Source organism: Equus asinus, chromosome 7, assembly GCF_041296235.1.
Source record: "Equus asinus isolate D_3611 breed Donkey chromosome 7, EquAss-T2T_v2, whole genome shotgun sequence".
Classification (NCBI taxonomy): Eukaryota; Metazoa; Chordata; class Mammalia; order Perissodactyla; family Equidae; genus Equus; species Equus asinus.
Genome location: NC_091796.1, coordinates 105,091,505 through 105,108,348, shown reverse-complemented (window position 1 = coordinate 105,108,348; position 16,844 = coordinate 105,091,505). Strand labels below are relative to the sequence as shown.

The 16,844-nt window shown below is 52.2% G+C and overlaps 2 protein-coding genes across 9 annotated transcripts in view; one reads left to right on the top strand and one right to left on the bottom strand.

Annotated features, from left to right (window-relative positions):
- WDR25 (WD repeat domain 25) overlaps window positions 1–5,925 on the bottom strand; it is a 138,362-nt gene extending 132,437 nt beyond the window's left edge. For 2 of the 5 annotated variants that reach the window (XM_044774323.2, XM_070514328.1), the window contains exons 1-2: window positions 5,818–5,925; window positions 1,875–2,722 (exon numbers count right to left, since the gene is read on the bottom strand). In XM_044774323.2, the coding sequence (XP_044630258.1) occupies window positions 1,875–2,681 (807 nt within the window). In that variant the 5' untranslated portion in view covers window positions 2,682–2,722; window positions 5,818–5,925. The other 3 variants (XM_044774324.2, XM_014854559.3, XM_044774325.2) reach the window with 3 other exon arrangements.
- An 11-nt stretch (window positions 5,926–5,936) lies between these two features.
- The window catches only part of WARS1 (tryptophanyl-tRNA synthetase 1), a 31,564-nt gene continuing 20,656 nt past the window's right edge, over window positions 5,937–16,844 (top strand). The window contains exons 1-4 of one of the 4 annotated variants that reach the window (XM_044774329.2): window positions 5,952–6,042; window positions 6,908–6,971; window positions 11,946–12,086; window positions 16,409–16,622. In XM_044774329.2, coding sequence (XP_044630264.1) covers window positions 12,003–12,086; window positions 16,409–16,622 — 298 coding nt within the window. In that variant the 5' untranslated portion in view covers window positions 5,952–6,042; window positions 6,908–6,971; window positions 11,946–12,002. Of the gene's footprint in view, window positions 6,043–6,505; window positions 6,972–7,500; window positions 7,656–11,945; window positions 12,087–16,408; window positions 16,623–16,844 lie in introns of those variants that run through there. The other 3 variants (XM_044774328.2, XM_014854560.3, XM_070514329.1) reach the window with 3 other exon arrangements.

Sequence of the window (16,844 nt, the reverse complement as noted above, 5' to 3'; positions counted from 1 at the left end):
TGGTGCCCAGGCACTTGTCCCACCTGAGAAGCCCCAGCCACAGGTCTCACGAGCTTGCTTTATTGAAGAGGAAACAGGCTCAGAGAGGTTAAGTGCCTTGGAGAGGGTCACCAAGCTGTTGGGCACAGACCCAGATCACTCTAACTCCAGCCCACAGCCAGGCCACCCAGACCCCGCCGGGCTCCACACAGTCCCCACGCACGCCCATGAGAAACCCCCCAATGGCTCGTGACCAAGGGGCAGGCCCCCACGGCCCTCCGTGGGCACAGACTCTCGGGAAGGAGATCTAAGGAGAGCTGGGAGGCCCCAGGACCATGGGACCGATATGAGCACGTCACAACGCACACCAGGGATGACAGAAGGTTCCTGGGCAGACTTCTGAGCCCCCGGCCTCGCAGGAAGAGCCCCGAAGACCACCCTGAGCTCCACACTGAGGACACAGCATGACACTCTCCCCAGAGAACTCCGCCAGCCTCGCCAGAAAGAACACAGACAAGCCACTTCGGGACTCACGTTGCCGCCTAAAATGACTCCCAGTGATTTAGCCCATTTCTAGAATTCCCTGTACTTGGGCTTCCTTTCTTCATTTCAGAAAATGCCTCCTAGGAAAAAAGCTCAAAACGTAACTTGCAAATACACCGTCCTGGGCAGGCTGGTTCCAGATCTCTGAGGAAAACAGAGGCAGGAAGCCTCTCGAGCACCGGTGGGGTACCTAGCTCTGTGCCGGGGGCTTTGTGAGAGTTTTTCTCCCATGATCACATGACACAGCTATGACGGTGAGCTTTACAGATGACACAGCGGACTCGGAGGGGGAGGGTCAGGCCAGGTGACCAGCGACCCGCAGCAAAGCTGGATTCGAAGCCACGTCCCTCCCAGTCCAAAGCCATTTTCTTTCCAGGAAGCTTCTGTTCAGCTCGTTTTTCTTTGGCACCTACTACGTGTGGTGCTTTCCTAGCTGCCGAGGACGCTGAGGCAGAGGGAGACAGAGTGCAGCCCGGGGGGCTGGAGACAGGGCACAGGCAGGTGCGACACACCCGTTACCCTACACACTTGTGGATATGGCGACAGCTCACTGCAAGTCTGCATTACTTCGGTAGCTTTTAAAATAGAACTAACAATGAAAACCAGAGTTTCCGGGTAAGCCAGAAGTCCCCAGCAGGGCATCCACAGACCTCCCTGGTCTGGCTCCCCAATTCCCCAGCCTCAGCCCCTCCCCCATCGAGCCCCTCAAGGTCTCCTATGCTTAGAGCCAAGCCCGCCCTTCCACACCCTCCTTCCCAGGTGACCTTCCCTCCCAGGCGGGGCTGCTGTCCCTCCCACTGGGTTCCCAGAGCACTGGTGTGCCCCCAGGGGTCCCACCCTCACAGGCCTGAGCCCGGGGCTGCAGTGTCTCCATCCACACTGTGCTCACCCTGAAGCCAGGGCTGGACCCACCTACCTCTGTGCCCCCTGGACCCAGCCCAGCGCCTGGCACAGAGCTGGCATCACTCAACACTCAACAGGGGTCACAGAGGATGTCCCCGAGTGCCCGGGGCTCGGGCAGGGCCCGCCTGCCTCTGCCACTGATGGCTCTCGCTCAACGACCTCTCCCGCCCAGGCCTCCAGTGTCTGCATGTCCTCACCGCCCCCACGACGGATAAGCACTGGCATCCTCTGGCGGCATGGGCATGGGGGGGGGTGGGGCAGAATGGATCAACGATCCATGGGGGGGACACCAAGAACCAGCTCCTGAATGCAACCAAGAGAATCACAGAAATTCCCAACAAGAAGGGGTCACCCTGCCACAATGGCCACCTCACAGTTTCGAAGAAGAAAACATCCCAGCAGGTCACTCCTAAGAGCACCTGGAAAGAGCAGGTGCACTCAAGTCTTACCCTGAAGGTTTTATCCATAGAAGCTGAGAGCAGCATGTGGCTCTGAGAAGGTACTGGACACCACTGGACACCGTTGACAGGGCCACGGTGGCCTCTCAGATGGAAGAGCACACTCCTGGGAATCTTGGTTTCTTTATACGGGCTGTCCAAATACGGCTGAATAAACTCGGACACTCTGGAGGCCACGCAGAGCGGGGCCGGGGCTCGCCGGGCACAGGGGCCCCGGGCCTCTGCCTCGTTGCTCTTGCCTGTTTCGGCACCTACTGCTTGCAACTGTCTGAGTCTTTTCGGGGTGTAGGGGATGACGCAGTCCTCACGCCTTCTCCTCTGCAGGGAGCTGCCATTTGTCCCTGAGGTGTCACATTTGGTTTGGGCACAGAAAGACAGCTCAGGGGAGCCGGCAGTCCCCCAGGAGGGTTTTACCTGTTTAACATGGGCAGCTGCCAGGGGCACGTGGCCGGCCGGAGTGTGGCTGGCCCACAGGGAAGGACAAGGAGGCTCGTTCGTGGGGAAGGTGACTTCGGGCTCCGTCCTGGGCCACTGGAGCCTCCGGCTGGGGCAAGACCCCGGGTCACTTCTCCAGAGCCGAGCCAGCGGGAGACGATGGCCGGCTGGGTCTTCACAAGAACCAGGCTTTGTGGCCAGTGCTCCCCCTTCCGTCACGTCCAGGCCTCCGGGTGCAAAATCCTGCCCTCGGGGTTTGACCACATCGCGAGTGTCCGTCATCTGGCTGGTGGCATTAACACTTCCCGCAGCCTCGGTCTCGGCCTCTGAGTCTGAGTCATCATAAGCCACCAAAGAAGCCATTGAAGATGCAGTTTCTTGCTGTCCTTTGAGGGCAGACTAACCTAAGACCCAACAGAGTCAAGTGTCAGAAAACACGCATGGAAGCATATTTACCCCCACATGTAGTTAAAAGAAAACAGGCCAGCTAGGAAGTCCCAGACTGAAAAGCCCCTAAGAATAAACACATACAAAATGAGGGCTTTTCCACACACCAGGCATAATTAGTTAGAAGAGGTAATTTCTTTTTTTTTTCTTTTTTTTGGTTGAGGAAGATTCACCCTGAGCTAACATCTGTGCCAACCTTCCCCTACTTTGTATGTGGGATGCTGCCACAGCACAGCCGTTAACAAGTGTTGTAGGTCCTTGCCTGGAAATTGAACCCACAAACCCAGGCCGCTGAAGCAGACCATGCTGAACTTAACCACTGTGCCATGGGGCCGGGTCCTAGAAAACGTAATTTTTAAAAATGAAAACTATGGAATATCTGGGAACAAATTTAACAAAAAAATCAGCAAGACCTACATGAAGAAAACTAAAACTTTATCGAAAGACATAAAGAGGACCTGACTAAATGGAGACCCAGTGCCAGGACAGAAAGACTCAGGACTTCGAAGACGCCTTTTGGAAGGCCGATTTGAGGGTGTCTGTTACAAATTAAACACATGGTTTTCACTGTATCAACCACACTGTAGAACGCTATCCTACAAATGCTAGCACATGTTTGCAAAGATAGATGCATAAAGGGAGCGGCAGGAGTGGTCATTAGCAACGGACGAGAAGCACGTCCACTCATCAACACACCCCAGGGCAGGTCGGAAAGTACGGAGAGGGAAAGACGTGTGGCCCCGGCTGGGAAGAGCACACCACCCGCACCTTCGTCCTCCTCGAGCCGCGGTCCTTCCCTCCATCCTCTGGGCCCAGCACGCTCTTCCCCCCACCACCCCATCTCGGCCACAGGCCAGTGGGAGAGCCCCACCAAACACCAAGACGCCGAGGTGTCTGAGGCGACAGTCCACCCAATTCTGAGGGTGTGATCCAAATCCGCCAGGTTCCCTCCAAACACACAGACTCACAGGGCACTGAATGTCCCCTTTCTAGAACCATCATCCACGAAAAAGTGTTGCCAACTAGCTTCTGGAAAGAAGTGCTTCAGTGTGGAGGTCAATTCTGTGCTGCTAAGTCAGCCTACACCCAAGAGGAAATCAAGGCTGCGGGGCACATCCGGGACAGCAGAGGGCGTGCAGGAGCGGCGCTGACAGCTCGGGCAGCAGACGACTCCTGAGCACGCCCCTTGTGCGCCACCTTAATACACCACCAGGAGCCCCTCCTCCCGCGTGTGGGGTGAAGTCAGCGCCAGAAGATTCCCTCTGCCGTTCCAGACAGCCTGTCTACCACCCACCTCTTCCCCTGGACAGGGGGTTTCACGTCCCCTGGAATCAAGCAGCCCACCCCCTCCACGCCTCTCCCCTAAAGGATGGCACATGCCTGAAGGGCGCCACTGCCAACCCCGTTAGGTCGTCCTTCAATACACGTCTGTGGCCTGCCACCTCCAAAAACCCCACTGTCACCTGCAGCCCAGTCCAGGCAGGACCGCCTTCACACCCAAAGCCACTGTCTAAATGAAACTTCTATCACGGGCCAGCCCACCTCAAATGGAGCTACATTATAAAGGACTAATTATGAACTGATGGAACTGTGCACCACGAACGTGCTGGCATTTCTGTCCTCTGAACGTTTAGCCTGGTCCCGAGGCCCATCCTGATCAGACATCTCACCTGTCTCAACTCCTGTGCCCAGCAACACCCACCCAGCATCCCCATTCCTTCCTGTCAAAGGGAACCCACTAGGCTCCCACCACCAGAGCGCCTTCTTCAGCCAGTAGGATGGATTCCCATCCACCCCGTCATCCACAGCAGTCGACTCACAGGAGAGGCCGATGGCCGGAAGTAAAGACGAGGTCTATAGCAGAAGATCCACGAGTAGCGGCCTTGGGGCCCATTAGTCCCACTTCCCAAGCAGGCAGGGCAGCAAGGACTGAACGAAGGCAGAGGGTGCACAGTAGGGCTCCCCACACTATCTGCTTCATGTACATTTTGTTCACTCATTCAACAAACATTGACGGACCATGGACTACTCGCCAGGCCCCGCCCCAGGCATCAGGAACACGGCGGCCAACGAGCCAGTAAAGGATGCCCTGGGCTCAGCACGCTCACACGCCAGTGGGGAGAGACAGCCCAGAGTCAAGGGAGACAGAGCATGTCAGTGGTGAGAAATCCTAGGGAGAAGAGTAAGAGAGAGAAGGAGAGCAGGGCGGGGGGGGGCTTGGGGCTGCGGTGTCATAGGGGGGCCGAGGACAGCCTAGGACAGAGGCGACACCAGAGCGAGGCTGTGGAGGAGGTGAGGGCGCCAGGTGGTCAGCAGCATCACAGACTGACCAGCAAAACTCATCCAATAGGGCGACAGGGGAGGCAAGGAAGACTCAAGGGGAACAGGCGAAAAAGAAGATCGGGAGCCACCGAAAACAACAGAAACTTCAGGAAAAAGGCGTTTGCTGCCTTTTATGTTTCTCAGACAACAGACTTTTTTCATGGAAAGAGGGGGGTGATTAAACCAAGAGAAGTACCGCTAGAAGGAGCGGTAAGGTCATGGGAGACAGGAGGCTACGGAGGGGGGAGTGGCGCTGACGGCCACTCGCATGTCAGCTCCGCGAGGGCAGGATTGCTGTGTTTTGTTCACTGTTCGATCCCAGGCATCTAGAAATATTTGTGGAACGCAACCTGGCGGGAGGGGGGCACAGAGAAAGTCAAAGAAATAGGCTCTTCTCATCCAATCAACATTTCCTGATTACCTACTCTGTGCCAAGCCTTATGTTCTATCTGGCGTGGACAGAGATTAAACACAAAACACCGATCCTGCGCCGGAGGCCACGGACTGATGGAGGCGACAAACCAGGTACGACCGGAGATGGGTTTCGAAGGGTGAATAGGAGTTAGCCGAGCTGTCAAGACTGAGAGGCAAAGGATGGGCCAGGGCACTGCGCGCTCGGAAGGAACCGGAGATGAAGGACAGGCGAGCGGCGCCGAGAGGCTTGGAGCGCTCCAGCCGCTGCCGGGCCCCAGCCCCCTCCCGCCCCCGGCCCGCCGCTCACCGCACGCACCGGAAGCGCTCGGTTCTCCCGGAGGCCGTCGGGACTGCACTCCTCCGGCGTTCCGCCGCGCCGGGGGTCCGCCAGCCAATCAGCGGCGGTCTCCGCCCCGCCCCCGAGAGAACAGCCAATGACGGCGCAGCCGGGCCGGAAGTTGTTCTGGCCGGACGGCGTTTCCACGGACGCCGTGGAGGGCCCCGTGGGTGAGCCTGCCTGGTGGATGGGGCGGTTGGGCCGGTAAGTGATGGGGTGGAGGCGGGGAGGGAGGGAGGCCCACCGGGCGGCGCCCGACGACCTGGCCCCTCCGAGGCCGCCTGCGCGCCGGCGCCCGCCGTGCGGTCCCCGAGCCCGGGCCGGCGCCACGAGGGGCTCTGCCGCGGCGCCATGGCTCCGTCCTCCGAGCGCCGCCGAGCCTGGGTGGCCTCCCTCCGCTTTCCTTGCCCCACGCGGAGAGGCCCCCCCTTTAACGAGGGTCTGCCGTGTGCCGGGGGGTTGCCTGCGGGACCGCACTTAGCCCCCACGGTGAATTTAGGAGGCTTCTCTGCCCGTTTCGCAGCCGGGGAAGCCGAGGGGGAAGCAGAGGGGATGCGATGGCCCGAGGTCCCGAAACAAGAAAGTGCCCTAGCTGGGGTTAAGACCCAGGTCTGTCTGACCTCGGAGCTCATCCTCTTTCCCCTACAGTGCCCCGCCTTGTTGACAGCCGCAGGGACTTTACAGCCCGCCTCCCCCTACACACATCAGGTCTCATGCCGATGCTCAGGGTGGGGAACGAGAAGAGGGCGGGGAGAGCAGAGGGGTAGCCTGCCTGCGGTATGCGGCGGCTGATGCAATGACCGGCAACAGCTAGGTTCTCGGGGGAGTTTCGTTGGTCTCCACCCGCTCCCCTCACCCCCCCCCCCCCGCAACCCACCCTGATTGAACAGAATCAAAGAAGTTGGTCAAGAGACTCAAGTATTTCTGGGAAATGGGGTGGTTTATAAGAAACTCCTCCGTTGATGTAGCTGAAGGGTGGGGTAAACAGGAAAAAAATAAAGAGACTTTTCTAAAAATGAAACTGAAAGAAAGAGGGGAAAACTATTAAAGCAGGCGTTTGGCTGCACAGGGTCCCACTTCTCTGCTGCCCAGCCGGACTAGTGGCCACCTCTGCAGTGTCTGCCGCAGCCTGGGTATGTATTGCCATCTTTGCCGGACTTAGAGCTTATTAGTATTTTTACCAGCCTTTTACCAAAGTGCTGGAAACCTTAGCTCAGGTGATGAGGGGTTGTCTCTCTTAGGATCAGGGTGTGGTGCATTTTATTTCATCCCGTTGACCCAAAGCTCAGGTGATTCACGGCTTCCGGAGGGAAGGGGGATACCGGGGGAGCAGTTGTCTGCCGAATTCATGGCTGGACTTTCAGCGCTTGCATCTTGGCTGTCAGGCTTTTCACTGCTGAGGCTTCCTTAAATAGTCAACATCCAAACATGTTAGCATTCTCATTGTGACACTCGAAAGTATCTTATGGCTGCCTTCATATAAATTATCTTCTTTGCCTTTCAAGGTAGTGCTCATTTTGTTATTTAGAGGGAAAAATAACCTTTCCTCGCAGTGTTTAAGAAAGAAAAAGTGGACATAAACTGTTCCAAGGTTTGAAGTGTTAGAGAACTCCTTGCTCTAAAGAAATCATTTTCTTATGCTCTGGGAACTTGACAGTCCAAGGCCATTGTCCCCCGCACCCTGAGGCCAGGATTGAGGATGGGATCCCACCTCCTGGTGGTGTTCCAGAAACTCCTGTGTCACCTGCTCCTCCAGAATTGGCTGTGTTGCTGCCGCTCTCCCCTACACTGCAAAACTGACGCGTTCTGCTCTCCCTGTGAGTTGATTTCTGCACGCCCCACGTCATTGTCGTGTGGTTCTGTTAAACAGTTCTGTAAGTCTTCCTTCCATTTCTCATCCCAAAACTGTACCCAGTTTCTTCAAGTGCCTCTTATGCTCCTCCAGAACAAGGGAACCTTTCAAAATGAGCATGATGCAAGTTCTTTAAAAAGAGGGACTGCGAATTCACAGCCTTTTAGCTTTCTCTTTCTCTTTAGCTTTTCTCTGTAAAGGTGTGCTGTGATCCTCTGTGGAATATGCAGTTTTGCTCTTGATACTTACTGCCAGTACTTTTTTTAGAGGAGATAATAGATTACTTCACAGATCATAGCTTCATTCCTTTGTTTTAGATTGTAGTATTTGTTAAATAGACAAAGCAGCTTTGCTTAAAAAGATTCAAAGCCCTATTTACAGATTATGCAGTAACATACTGATGTGTGTGCAAGCTATTGATGTCGTTTCAGAGGTTCTGAGCTCTGGGTTAAAAACCTCATAAGTTAAACTTAGTTCTAAAAGTTAGTTAACAAAGAAATAAAGGAGGATGTTAACTAACTGGGAGAAAAAGGAGAAGCAGCATGTGATAAATGGGGTAAGTGGATGAAAGCATGAAGTGAGAGAGATGACAGTTCTCTTCTTGTCTCTGACCACTCCTGGAGAACTCACTCAAGAGGTTGCATCATACACACACAGATTTATAGTGTGGGGCGTTCCCACACAGTGAGTGTGCCTTGTGTGAGCAGAGAGCAGGGAGACCCTGTCTGCTGTTCCCTCAGTCAGATTTGGTTCCCGTGTGCCTCTTCTTAAATGGGGTTCTGATATTTAAAGATAAGTGTTTTTCCCTACAACCTGGACCCAAAATGCAGATCCAGTTCATCTGGCTGATCCTCTGCAGGTACCTGCTCCATTGCAGGGGGAGATTGGCTGTCCAGGACTCACCCACTCATTCGACCTGGCACTTTCCCTAGGAATTTGTAAGGGTGATTTTAATCTGGGCTTGATTTTGGTCCTACTCACAGACTTCAGAAACTTGCTGATGCCGCCTGTTGCCTTCTGTAGAGGACACCATGTTTTTGGAAGAATGGGGAAACCAAAGGGAATTCCAAAAAGAGTGACCAGGATGGTAGGCAGATGTTAGCAATGTGTGAAAAAACCAGACTGGGGATGTGAGACCTGGAGAAGATGCCATGAGCTCAACCAGGCTCTTCCCAAATCTCAGAAGGCTCAGCACATGTCAGGACGTTAAACAAGAGGACAATATTTTGATCCTTAATGCTTTCTATCGAAAGATTAGAGATCGAAAGGAGGAAATGACAAATAAAAATGGCAAGCAATAGGATATATTGGAGAATATGAGGAAGCCATTTGGTATAAACCTAATTCGGCCTGACCTTGTCTTTCCGAAAGGGCCTGACCGTGGCTGTTGAGCATGCATTGTATATCTGCTTTAGACATTCCCTATGGCAAGAACAAAGGCCCTTGAGATAAAGGTGCAACTTCGCTCCCGCTCCCAACATTGGCATTTCTTTAAGGATTAAGCATCTTTCCTTAGGCTAGAAACTGATTGCTGTGCTCACCTGTGACCGCCCAGCTCCAGACAATAGACTTGCCTCCTGCTATGCCCGCTGAGATAGCAGACCCACTACCTGCTGTGTCCATCAAGCGCTTTGCGACAGGCAATCTTGTGACCATTGTGGGAGGGACATTTCAATCATATGTGAAATAACCTGTTTGGGGGTACATAACTACTCTGTGCACCCCACTTCTTCGGTGCCCTTTCTTCCTTTGGGAAGAAAGGCCCCAGGCCATGGTCCTCAGATTTCAGCTCAGAATAAACTCACCCAAATTTTCATTTATAGATTGGTTATGGATTATTTTCATCGACAACAAGAGGCTGCTAAAGTCCAGGGCGGAATCTACCTTAAACTGGAATGAGCATTTGCAAGGATAGTGAAGAGGATATAAACCTTAGGAGGAAGATTGAACCTAGGAGATTTATTCATTCAGTAAATGTTCGTTGATAAGCTTCTGTGGACCAGGTTCTAGAAGCACATGAAAGAATAAAACCCAGTGCTTGCTTTTGCTGTCTAATGGAGAAGACAGAAATAACTAAATGCAGCGTGAGCGCCCTCGTAAAGTTACTCACGGGATGGCTCGCCCAGGGCAGGGCAACCATTTGACCCCAGAGGGGAGGGTTCAAGAAAGGCTGTGAAGAGGAGCTGAGGTTTGAAATTACTAAGACAGCTGGCAGGGTGCAGGCAGAGGAGGATGTAAGGCATTCGGGGTCGGGGGAGGGGCAGCAACTGGAATTCTGAGACAGCCCATGGTCGAGGGGGGCTTTGGGAGCAGATCCTGTTTAGCTACCCTGGTGGGGGGACCTCAGAGGGCCGCTGTTACCTCCCTGAGCGGGCAGCCTGTCGTCCACTAGTGCAGGGCATGTGCTTTGAAGCTGGGAGACTCTGGGTCGTGTGTAAAGTATCTGGGCACGGTGTTTGGTCGTCTGTGGCTAGAAGTAGTTCTCATTGCTTGGATTGTTATTTGATGTGGAACTGTGTGTGTCCTCTCAGCCTAGGCAGAAGGTTCTTCCGCATTCCTTCTCTTCTCCCTAAACTGAGCTTTCTTATCTGGGGCAGTTATCTCAGCCAGCTTCCCTTTCCAGGAATTGAGGTGGTTCTCAGCAAGGTGGGGGGAGCGCTGGCTGCTCTCACATCCTGCTTTTAGCATCATGGTTTCATTGGCTTATGTAAAAATTGGTTTGTTTAAATTTACATACTTTTTAAACAAATATCTAACAAATAGATAAATAAAAATAAATTACCCCTCAAATTTCTGTTTGGTTCATAGAGTTACTAGGAAAAAATCTTAAATGACTAAAAATACGAAATAGTCTTTTATGAATCCTCTCCTGTGGGGCTGATGCTGTGCCAGACTCTGGACCCACCTGCGTTGTTGCCTGTGATCCGAGCTCCAGGCCTGCACGGTAGTTCTGGTGGCTGTTCCCATTTTACGGTTGAAGCAGAGGCTCGTTCCAGTTAAGTGACTGTCTGTGATGTTTGAGAGTGGGCTCCAGGGTCAGGCTGCTTGAGTTCGCATCCCGTCCCTACCCCTCACTTGCTGTGTTATCCGGGGCAAGATTTTTAACTGCTCTGTGCCTCAGTTCACTCATCTATGAAACAGAGATAAATCTGTCTCATAGGATTGCTGCAAAGCTTAAGGGCGTTGATGGGTATAAGGTGCCTGGAACATCACCAGGTAGAGAAGTGCTGGCCGTCAGTGGCTCTGGCACGGCCTTGTGGTTGTCGTCATCCTCCCCCTCACTGTGGAACAGCAAGTGGTGGGTGGAGCCGGAGCTCAGGAGCCCTAGCAAGCAGTACTTGTCCTGGATCCTTATCTTGCTTACACTTTACAAGATGTTCCCATGCGTTCTTTCTCATTTCTTCTCCTAACACCCCTTGCGGTAGGTGAAGAAGTTCCTGGTGGCACCACTTTGTAGATGAGGAAGCTGCCCCCAGAAAGGGGAAATGACTGACCCAAGAGGGGGCTGCTGTGGCCAGTCTCTGCCCCAAGGCAGCAGCAGGTGGCCTGCCTTGTGTCCCACCTTCTTTAAGGTTAATGGTAAATATGACTGATAGAAGGCGCGGGTACACCTCCTTCAAAGGTTGCAGCCCAGTGAGGCAGCATGTGGAACGGGCAGGCTATCTATGGTTCTGAACCCAGAGCCAATAAGGCCTGCCCTCCACCCCAGACCTGCCTTTGTTTGAGAACAGAGCAGCTGGCCTGCAGAGGAGGTCATTTGTTCAGCAGTGTGTTAGTTATGGCTGCAAAGGCCTGAGAATTCGTCCCCAGTGCACTTAAGATAAAGAGTAAATAGCAATTTACCAAATGATTTCAGCCGTGGTGACCTTAGGTTTATTAAAGCACTTTGGTATTTTCACCGTGAGCAAACCTGAATCCTTCTTGTGTCCTGGCACTGGGTGCAGCCCAGGGACACGTCAGCTGACGCCATGAGCACTGGGTCTTGCCTAGGAGGGCTCCTCCTCCGCAGTCCTCAGGTCCACAAATCACAGCAATTCCCGTCGTCCTCACCGTTAGCCTGTGCTCTTCCTCTGTTCCCCTTTTTTGTTACCGGGAATTTCCGCTTGTGTTTCTATTTGTGTAATTTTACCCATGACCTGTATTAGAACTTACCTCCAACCTTTTTGAAAAGAAGGCCTAGATACAGGGAAGGAGGAATGGCCATGATGGTTTGTTACTCTCTCTCTCCCTTCCTTCCCTCTTTCCTCCCCTGCAGTTTCGTCGCTGAGCGAACCTTCCAGCCCCCTAGCCAGCCGTGAACCTCGTCCTAGGAATGGCCTCTGCGATGGAACTGACCAGTGAAATAGTTGCTCAAGAAGAGCTGGTAAAGGCCCTCAGAGCCAGAAAGGTGTCCAAGGTATGTGATTTTTCCAGGCTCTCCACGCCCCTCTGGCCTCGCCTGTAGGGTCACGCTCCCTGGGGTCAGGCTGTTCCCAGGGCCTGTCCCCTCGATCACTGAGGTATTTTGGCTGTCATGTTACATTTATTTTCTCTCTCAGCCTTATTGATGCGTGTGGTCTACAGGAAAGCCACGGTGAATTACGGCTGCCATCTACCCCGCCCTGCCTACATCCTGCTCTCAGAAACAAGTATTTCCAGGTCTTTTAGCTGATCCTTTTGATTGGTGCCCCCCATATCTCTAAAACTCAAGCTGATTTTGTTGCTGCTTGTTGACTTTTAAGTTTGGGGCTTTCACTGTGGAAGATGAGGAATTCGCCCTCCCGTAAACACGTCCCGTCCCCCCATCTCCCGATTGACGCGCAGTCCTCGCGCAGTCAGTGTTAGCCTTGACCCGTTGAGTATAGTACAAGTGCTTGTCCCTCTTGCCCAATGGTCGTTTTCTCCGGAGTTGACATTTGTCCTAATGTCTTGTTGCTTGGCTTTTCTATGACCTGGTGATAATGGATCTCCCAGCCCTCCCCCAATTGGCTGAGTCTCCTCTCAAGGCCCTCGTGTCCACCCGTCTCTCGCATTCCTCTTCTTGAAGGCTCTCTCCCAGGCCCCTCTGCCTGCTCCACTCTGGACAGTGACTCGCCTCCCGCACTGCCCCTCCTGGGCCCTTCTCTCTCTCCACGCAGGGCTCCCCTGCCCCTCTCTCTTGGGTGCTGTTTCCTGATCCTGGGTCTCACCCCACCTTGGTTTACTCTGTTTTGGCAAAACAAATCCTCTGGTGGTTTCTGAAAAAATTAGCACTAAGGAAATAACTTGGGGGATCTTTGCACGATCTGAAAGTATCTTTATTTTACCTAATATTTGATTGATAACTGGGCCTGGTAGAGAATTCCAGGGCAGAAGTGATTTTCCCACCCAATTCTGAAGCCATCGCTCCGTCACACCCAGCTGCCAGGGCTGCTGTGGAGAAGCCGGGTGCCGTTCCTTTGTTTTTTCTCTCTGGAAGTTTGAAGGGTCTTCTCTTTGCTCCAGTGTTCTGAAATTTCTGGGGATGGGTGCTCAGTGCTCCTTTGAAACTAGAAATTCATGACCTTTGATTCTCAGAAGTTACGTTATTTGTTTGATTTCTTCTGTTTTCTGTTTCTTTATGGATTTTTTTTTTACTCGGAGACTGGTCCTCTGGTGTTCTTATTTTTTGGCGTCTTTTTCTTAGCTGTTTTTCTTTCTGTTCTTCTTTCAGGTACATCTCCTCAACTTCTCACCCTCCCGTTGCTTGTCACTGGTCCTCCTCACTTTTAATTTCCCAGAGCCTGTTTGCGCTCCGAATGTCCCTTCTCTAGTGCTGCCCTGGTCCTAGCTCGTAGCCATGGTGGTCTTTCATCTCTCAGATCCTGGTGATGGTGTTCCTGATGGCCCCCTCATAAACTGTGTTTCCTCCAGGTTAACCTTTTCCTCTGCCTGTCGTGTTAGAGGCGGTCCTTAAGTGCTTGGTGATACTTGCTGTCCGCTCATGTTTCAGAAGGGAGTGCAGGCAGCTGCATGGACGCCCTGCACACGTGGGGCCGCGCGTTGATGTAGCTTTCCTTCCCTGAGAGCTACCAGACTGTTCCCTTTTGTTGGGTCTTCAGATTGCCTCTTTGAGGTTGGCAGAGTCCCCAGAGAGGGCTCCTCCAGTCTGCTATCTGGAAGGAACAGGTCTGGCTGCCAGCATGCAGCTGTGTGGGACGCAGGAGCTGGGCGTGTGGCCCTCACTGAAGCTCGCTGTTCTCAGGCGCTGTACCTGCCCCCGCTGTGCAGAAGCCCCCAGTCTAGACACTTTGAGCGCTTCCTCTCTAGACACTAAACCGCTGGGTGGGGGACAGGGTGGCCCTCCGTCAGCTGTTGGGGGAGGCTCGGGTGGAGATCTCAGTCACTGCTTCTTAAACAGACTTTCGACCAGGGCTCCTGTTTTCATAACCCACTTTCACCCTCACTTCCCTAAGCGCCTGGGGCCACTCGTCCCCCAGCCTCCTGGGAATTCCACAGCAGCAAAGGTCCAGTCGCTGCCCAGCATTTCCACGGTGTCTTAGCATTTGTTCTTCTCACGTGCTCAGTCAGGTCCAGCCAGCCACCAGCTTTCCACCTTCTGCAGTCTTGTTGCCATCGTCCTCTTCCTCTTTCCTTTGTCCCCGTGCAATTCTGCCTCTTTTAAAGAGCTCTTTGCTGCCGTAGGTGTCAGAAGTGTGATCCCTTCTGTCTGCATCTTTAGCTGGCATGTAAGCACTTCTTTCATCCTGGGATGCCTCCACTCTTGGGTCACCCAGCTTCTGTCTGCAGGACTTCAGCCTTCACTTCCAACCCCTGTTGTCTTCTTTTCAAAAATCTCTTCCTCAGTTCTCACCAGACAGTGTCAGCCATCTCACACTCACCCCAGTAGTTTACTTTGACCCTTTGGAGCCCAAGTAAACCATTACATTTTAAAAGAAATAAATAATACTGAAAGAAAGTGATGTCAGAAAAGGAGTTGAGGGGCCGGCCCCGTGGCCGAATGGTTAAGTTCGCGCACTCCGCTGCAGGCAGCCCAGTGTTTCGTCGGTTCCAATCCTGGACGCGGACATGGCACCGCTCATTGAGCCACGCTGAGGCGGCGTCCCACATGCCACAACTAAGAAGATACAACTATGTACCAGGGGGCTTTGGGGAGAAAAAGGAAAAAAAAAAATCTTAAAAAAAAAAAGAAAAGAAAAGGAGTTGACTATTCAGGCAAAGAGGTTTACACACCACGTGGGGCCCAATGGATGAGGCTAAGTTAGTTGTTTAAAAAAAAAAGAAGATCTAAAATACATAAAGGACTCAATGTTAATCATTTATTCTATAAACCCATGTTGGGAACTTGACAGTGATGTTTTTGTCCATTTAACGTTAAATTTGAATAACATTTAATAAGTGTTTTTGGTTAGTAATTGGTAGTGACTCCAGCAACGTGCGTTATTTTAGCAAACAAGCAATACTTAACACACTTTAGAATAACTCTTCCAAGCCAGTGGTGAAAGGGCTATAGACTGCAGTGTGCTTCAGAGCAAGACCATTCCTCCCGTAGGTAATTCGATAGCTCATGTTTGCCCCACGTTTGTTTTCTTGCAAGCACTGAGCCAGGCACTGCGGAGAAGAGGGGAGTAAAACGTGCTTCCCCATCCACCCGCGGTGAGCGTCCCATCTCTACAACTCGAACTCATTTAAATGGCGATCTCCAGATAGTTTCAGAGTTTGAAACAAATCCGCGTCTGCACAATCGCCCTGCAAGAGCAGCCCTCTGTGGCCCAGGTGCGGTGCCTGATGGAGCCCTTCTCTCTCAGTGAGGTCCGTGTCACAGTCACTCCACTGGGAGCCCGCTTTATGGCCCCTTCTCTATAAACTCTGAGTGGAATGTTTGGGTTTGCCTTGGCGAGCACGTGGGCTGTGTCTGGCCTTTGTTTGCGATCTCATCCAGCGAGGCCAGTTAGGGAGCTGAGCTCTGACCTGCTCCGCTCGGCCTGCTCATGGACCGCCCGGCTTCCCGCAGCGGCGGCGGGCTCCTGGGAGAAAAGGGCTCTGACAGATTTCCAGCGCACCCAAGGATGCGTTTTACATTTGTTCTTCTTCTGCTGATTTTAAAAGACTAAATATGCAAACACTTCAGATAGCTTGATAAAAATCCCAAATGCAGCCGTACCACTTTCCCAGTGAATCCCTCCTCAATGTATGACCTGAAAGCCTGTATTTTTCCCTTGCCTTTATCTGTTCTCATGGTGTCTGTTTGAGTTGCTGTTACTATCATTGGTGGCATTGTTTAAGTTTCCATAAATATTCATCTCAGACTGTGTGGGATCTGAAAACAAGTTCCAATGCACAATTCACTATACTCAGTTAAGGGAGCTTGTTCCACATGTTCTCTGGCATCATTGGTACTTGAGAAATCCGTAGTGTATTAACTCTTTTCTCAACAGCAGTGTACATTGCGTCACTACATTTATCCCATAGTGTCTGTGGTCATAATCCATGGCACTAGAACAACAGATGAAAATAAAATACCTTTGGGCCCACAACTTGCTGTTTGTCCATGGGCAAGCTCCTTCACCTCTCTGAGTCTCAAATTCTTCAACTGGAAAACAACAGTGACAGTGATCCCTGCCTCGGTGTTCTTTGGAGACTAAAGGACTAGTGTGTGAAAGCCTTTATCACAGTGCCTGCCCTATAGTGGCAGTGACCTTGAGCAGGTGGTAGCTATTGTTAATAGTTTTACCCCTCATCCTCGTTTCCTTCGTTCAGGAGGAAATTGATTCTGCAACGCAGAAGTTGTCGTTGTTGAAAACAAGTTACAAAGCTGCCACAGGGGAGGATTACAAGGCCGACTGCTCTCCAGAGAACCCAGCACCTGGGAATGAGAGGGGCCTGGATGCCACCGAGGCTGGAGAGGACTTTGTGGACCCGTGGATGGTGCAGACAAGCAGTGCAAAAGGCGTTGACTACGACAAGCTCATTGGTGCGTCCTGGGAAGAGCCTGACTGCTAGGGGTGATCTGTTGATGATTTGTTTTCTGAATTAATCATCAATACAGTCAAGCTTCAGTGTCAGGGAAAAAATAGATCCCAAAAGCTTTTGGTGGTGCATTGTATTCCCAAAGGATTGTTTTTTAACTAAAATAATAATAGAAAACTGACTTGAAACTATTGGTCAACAGTAGACAGTAGAAGGTTTTTCCTTT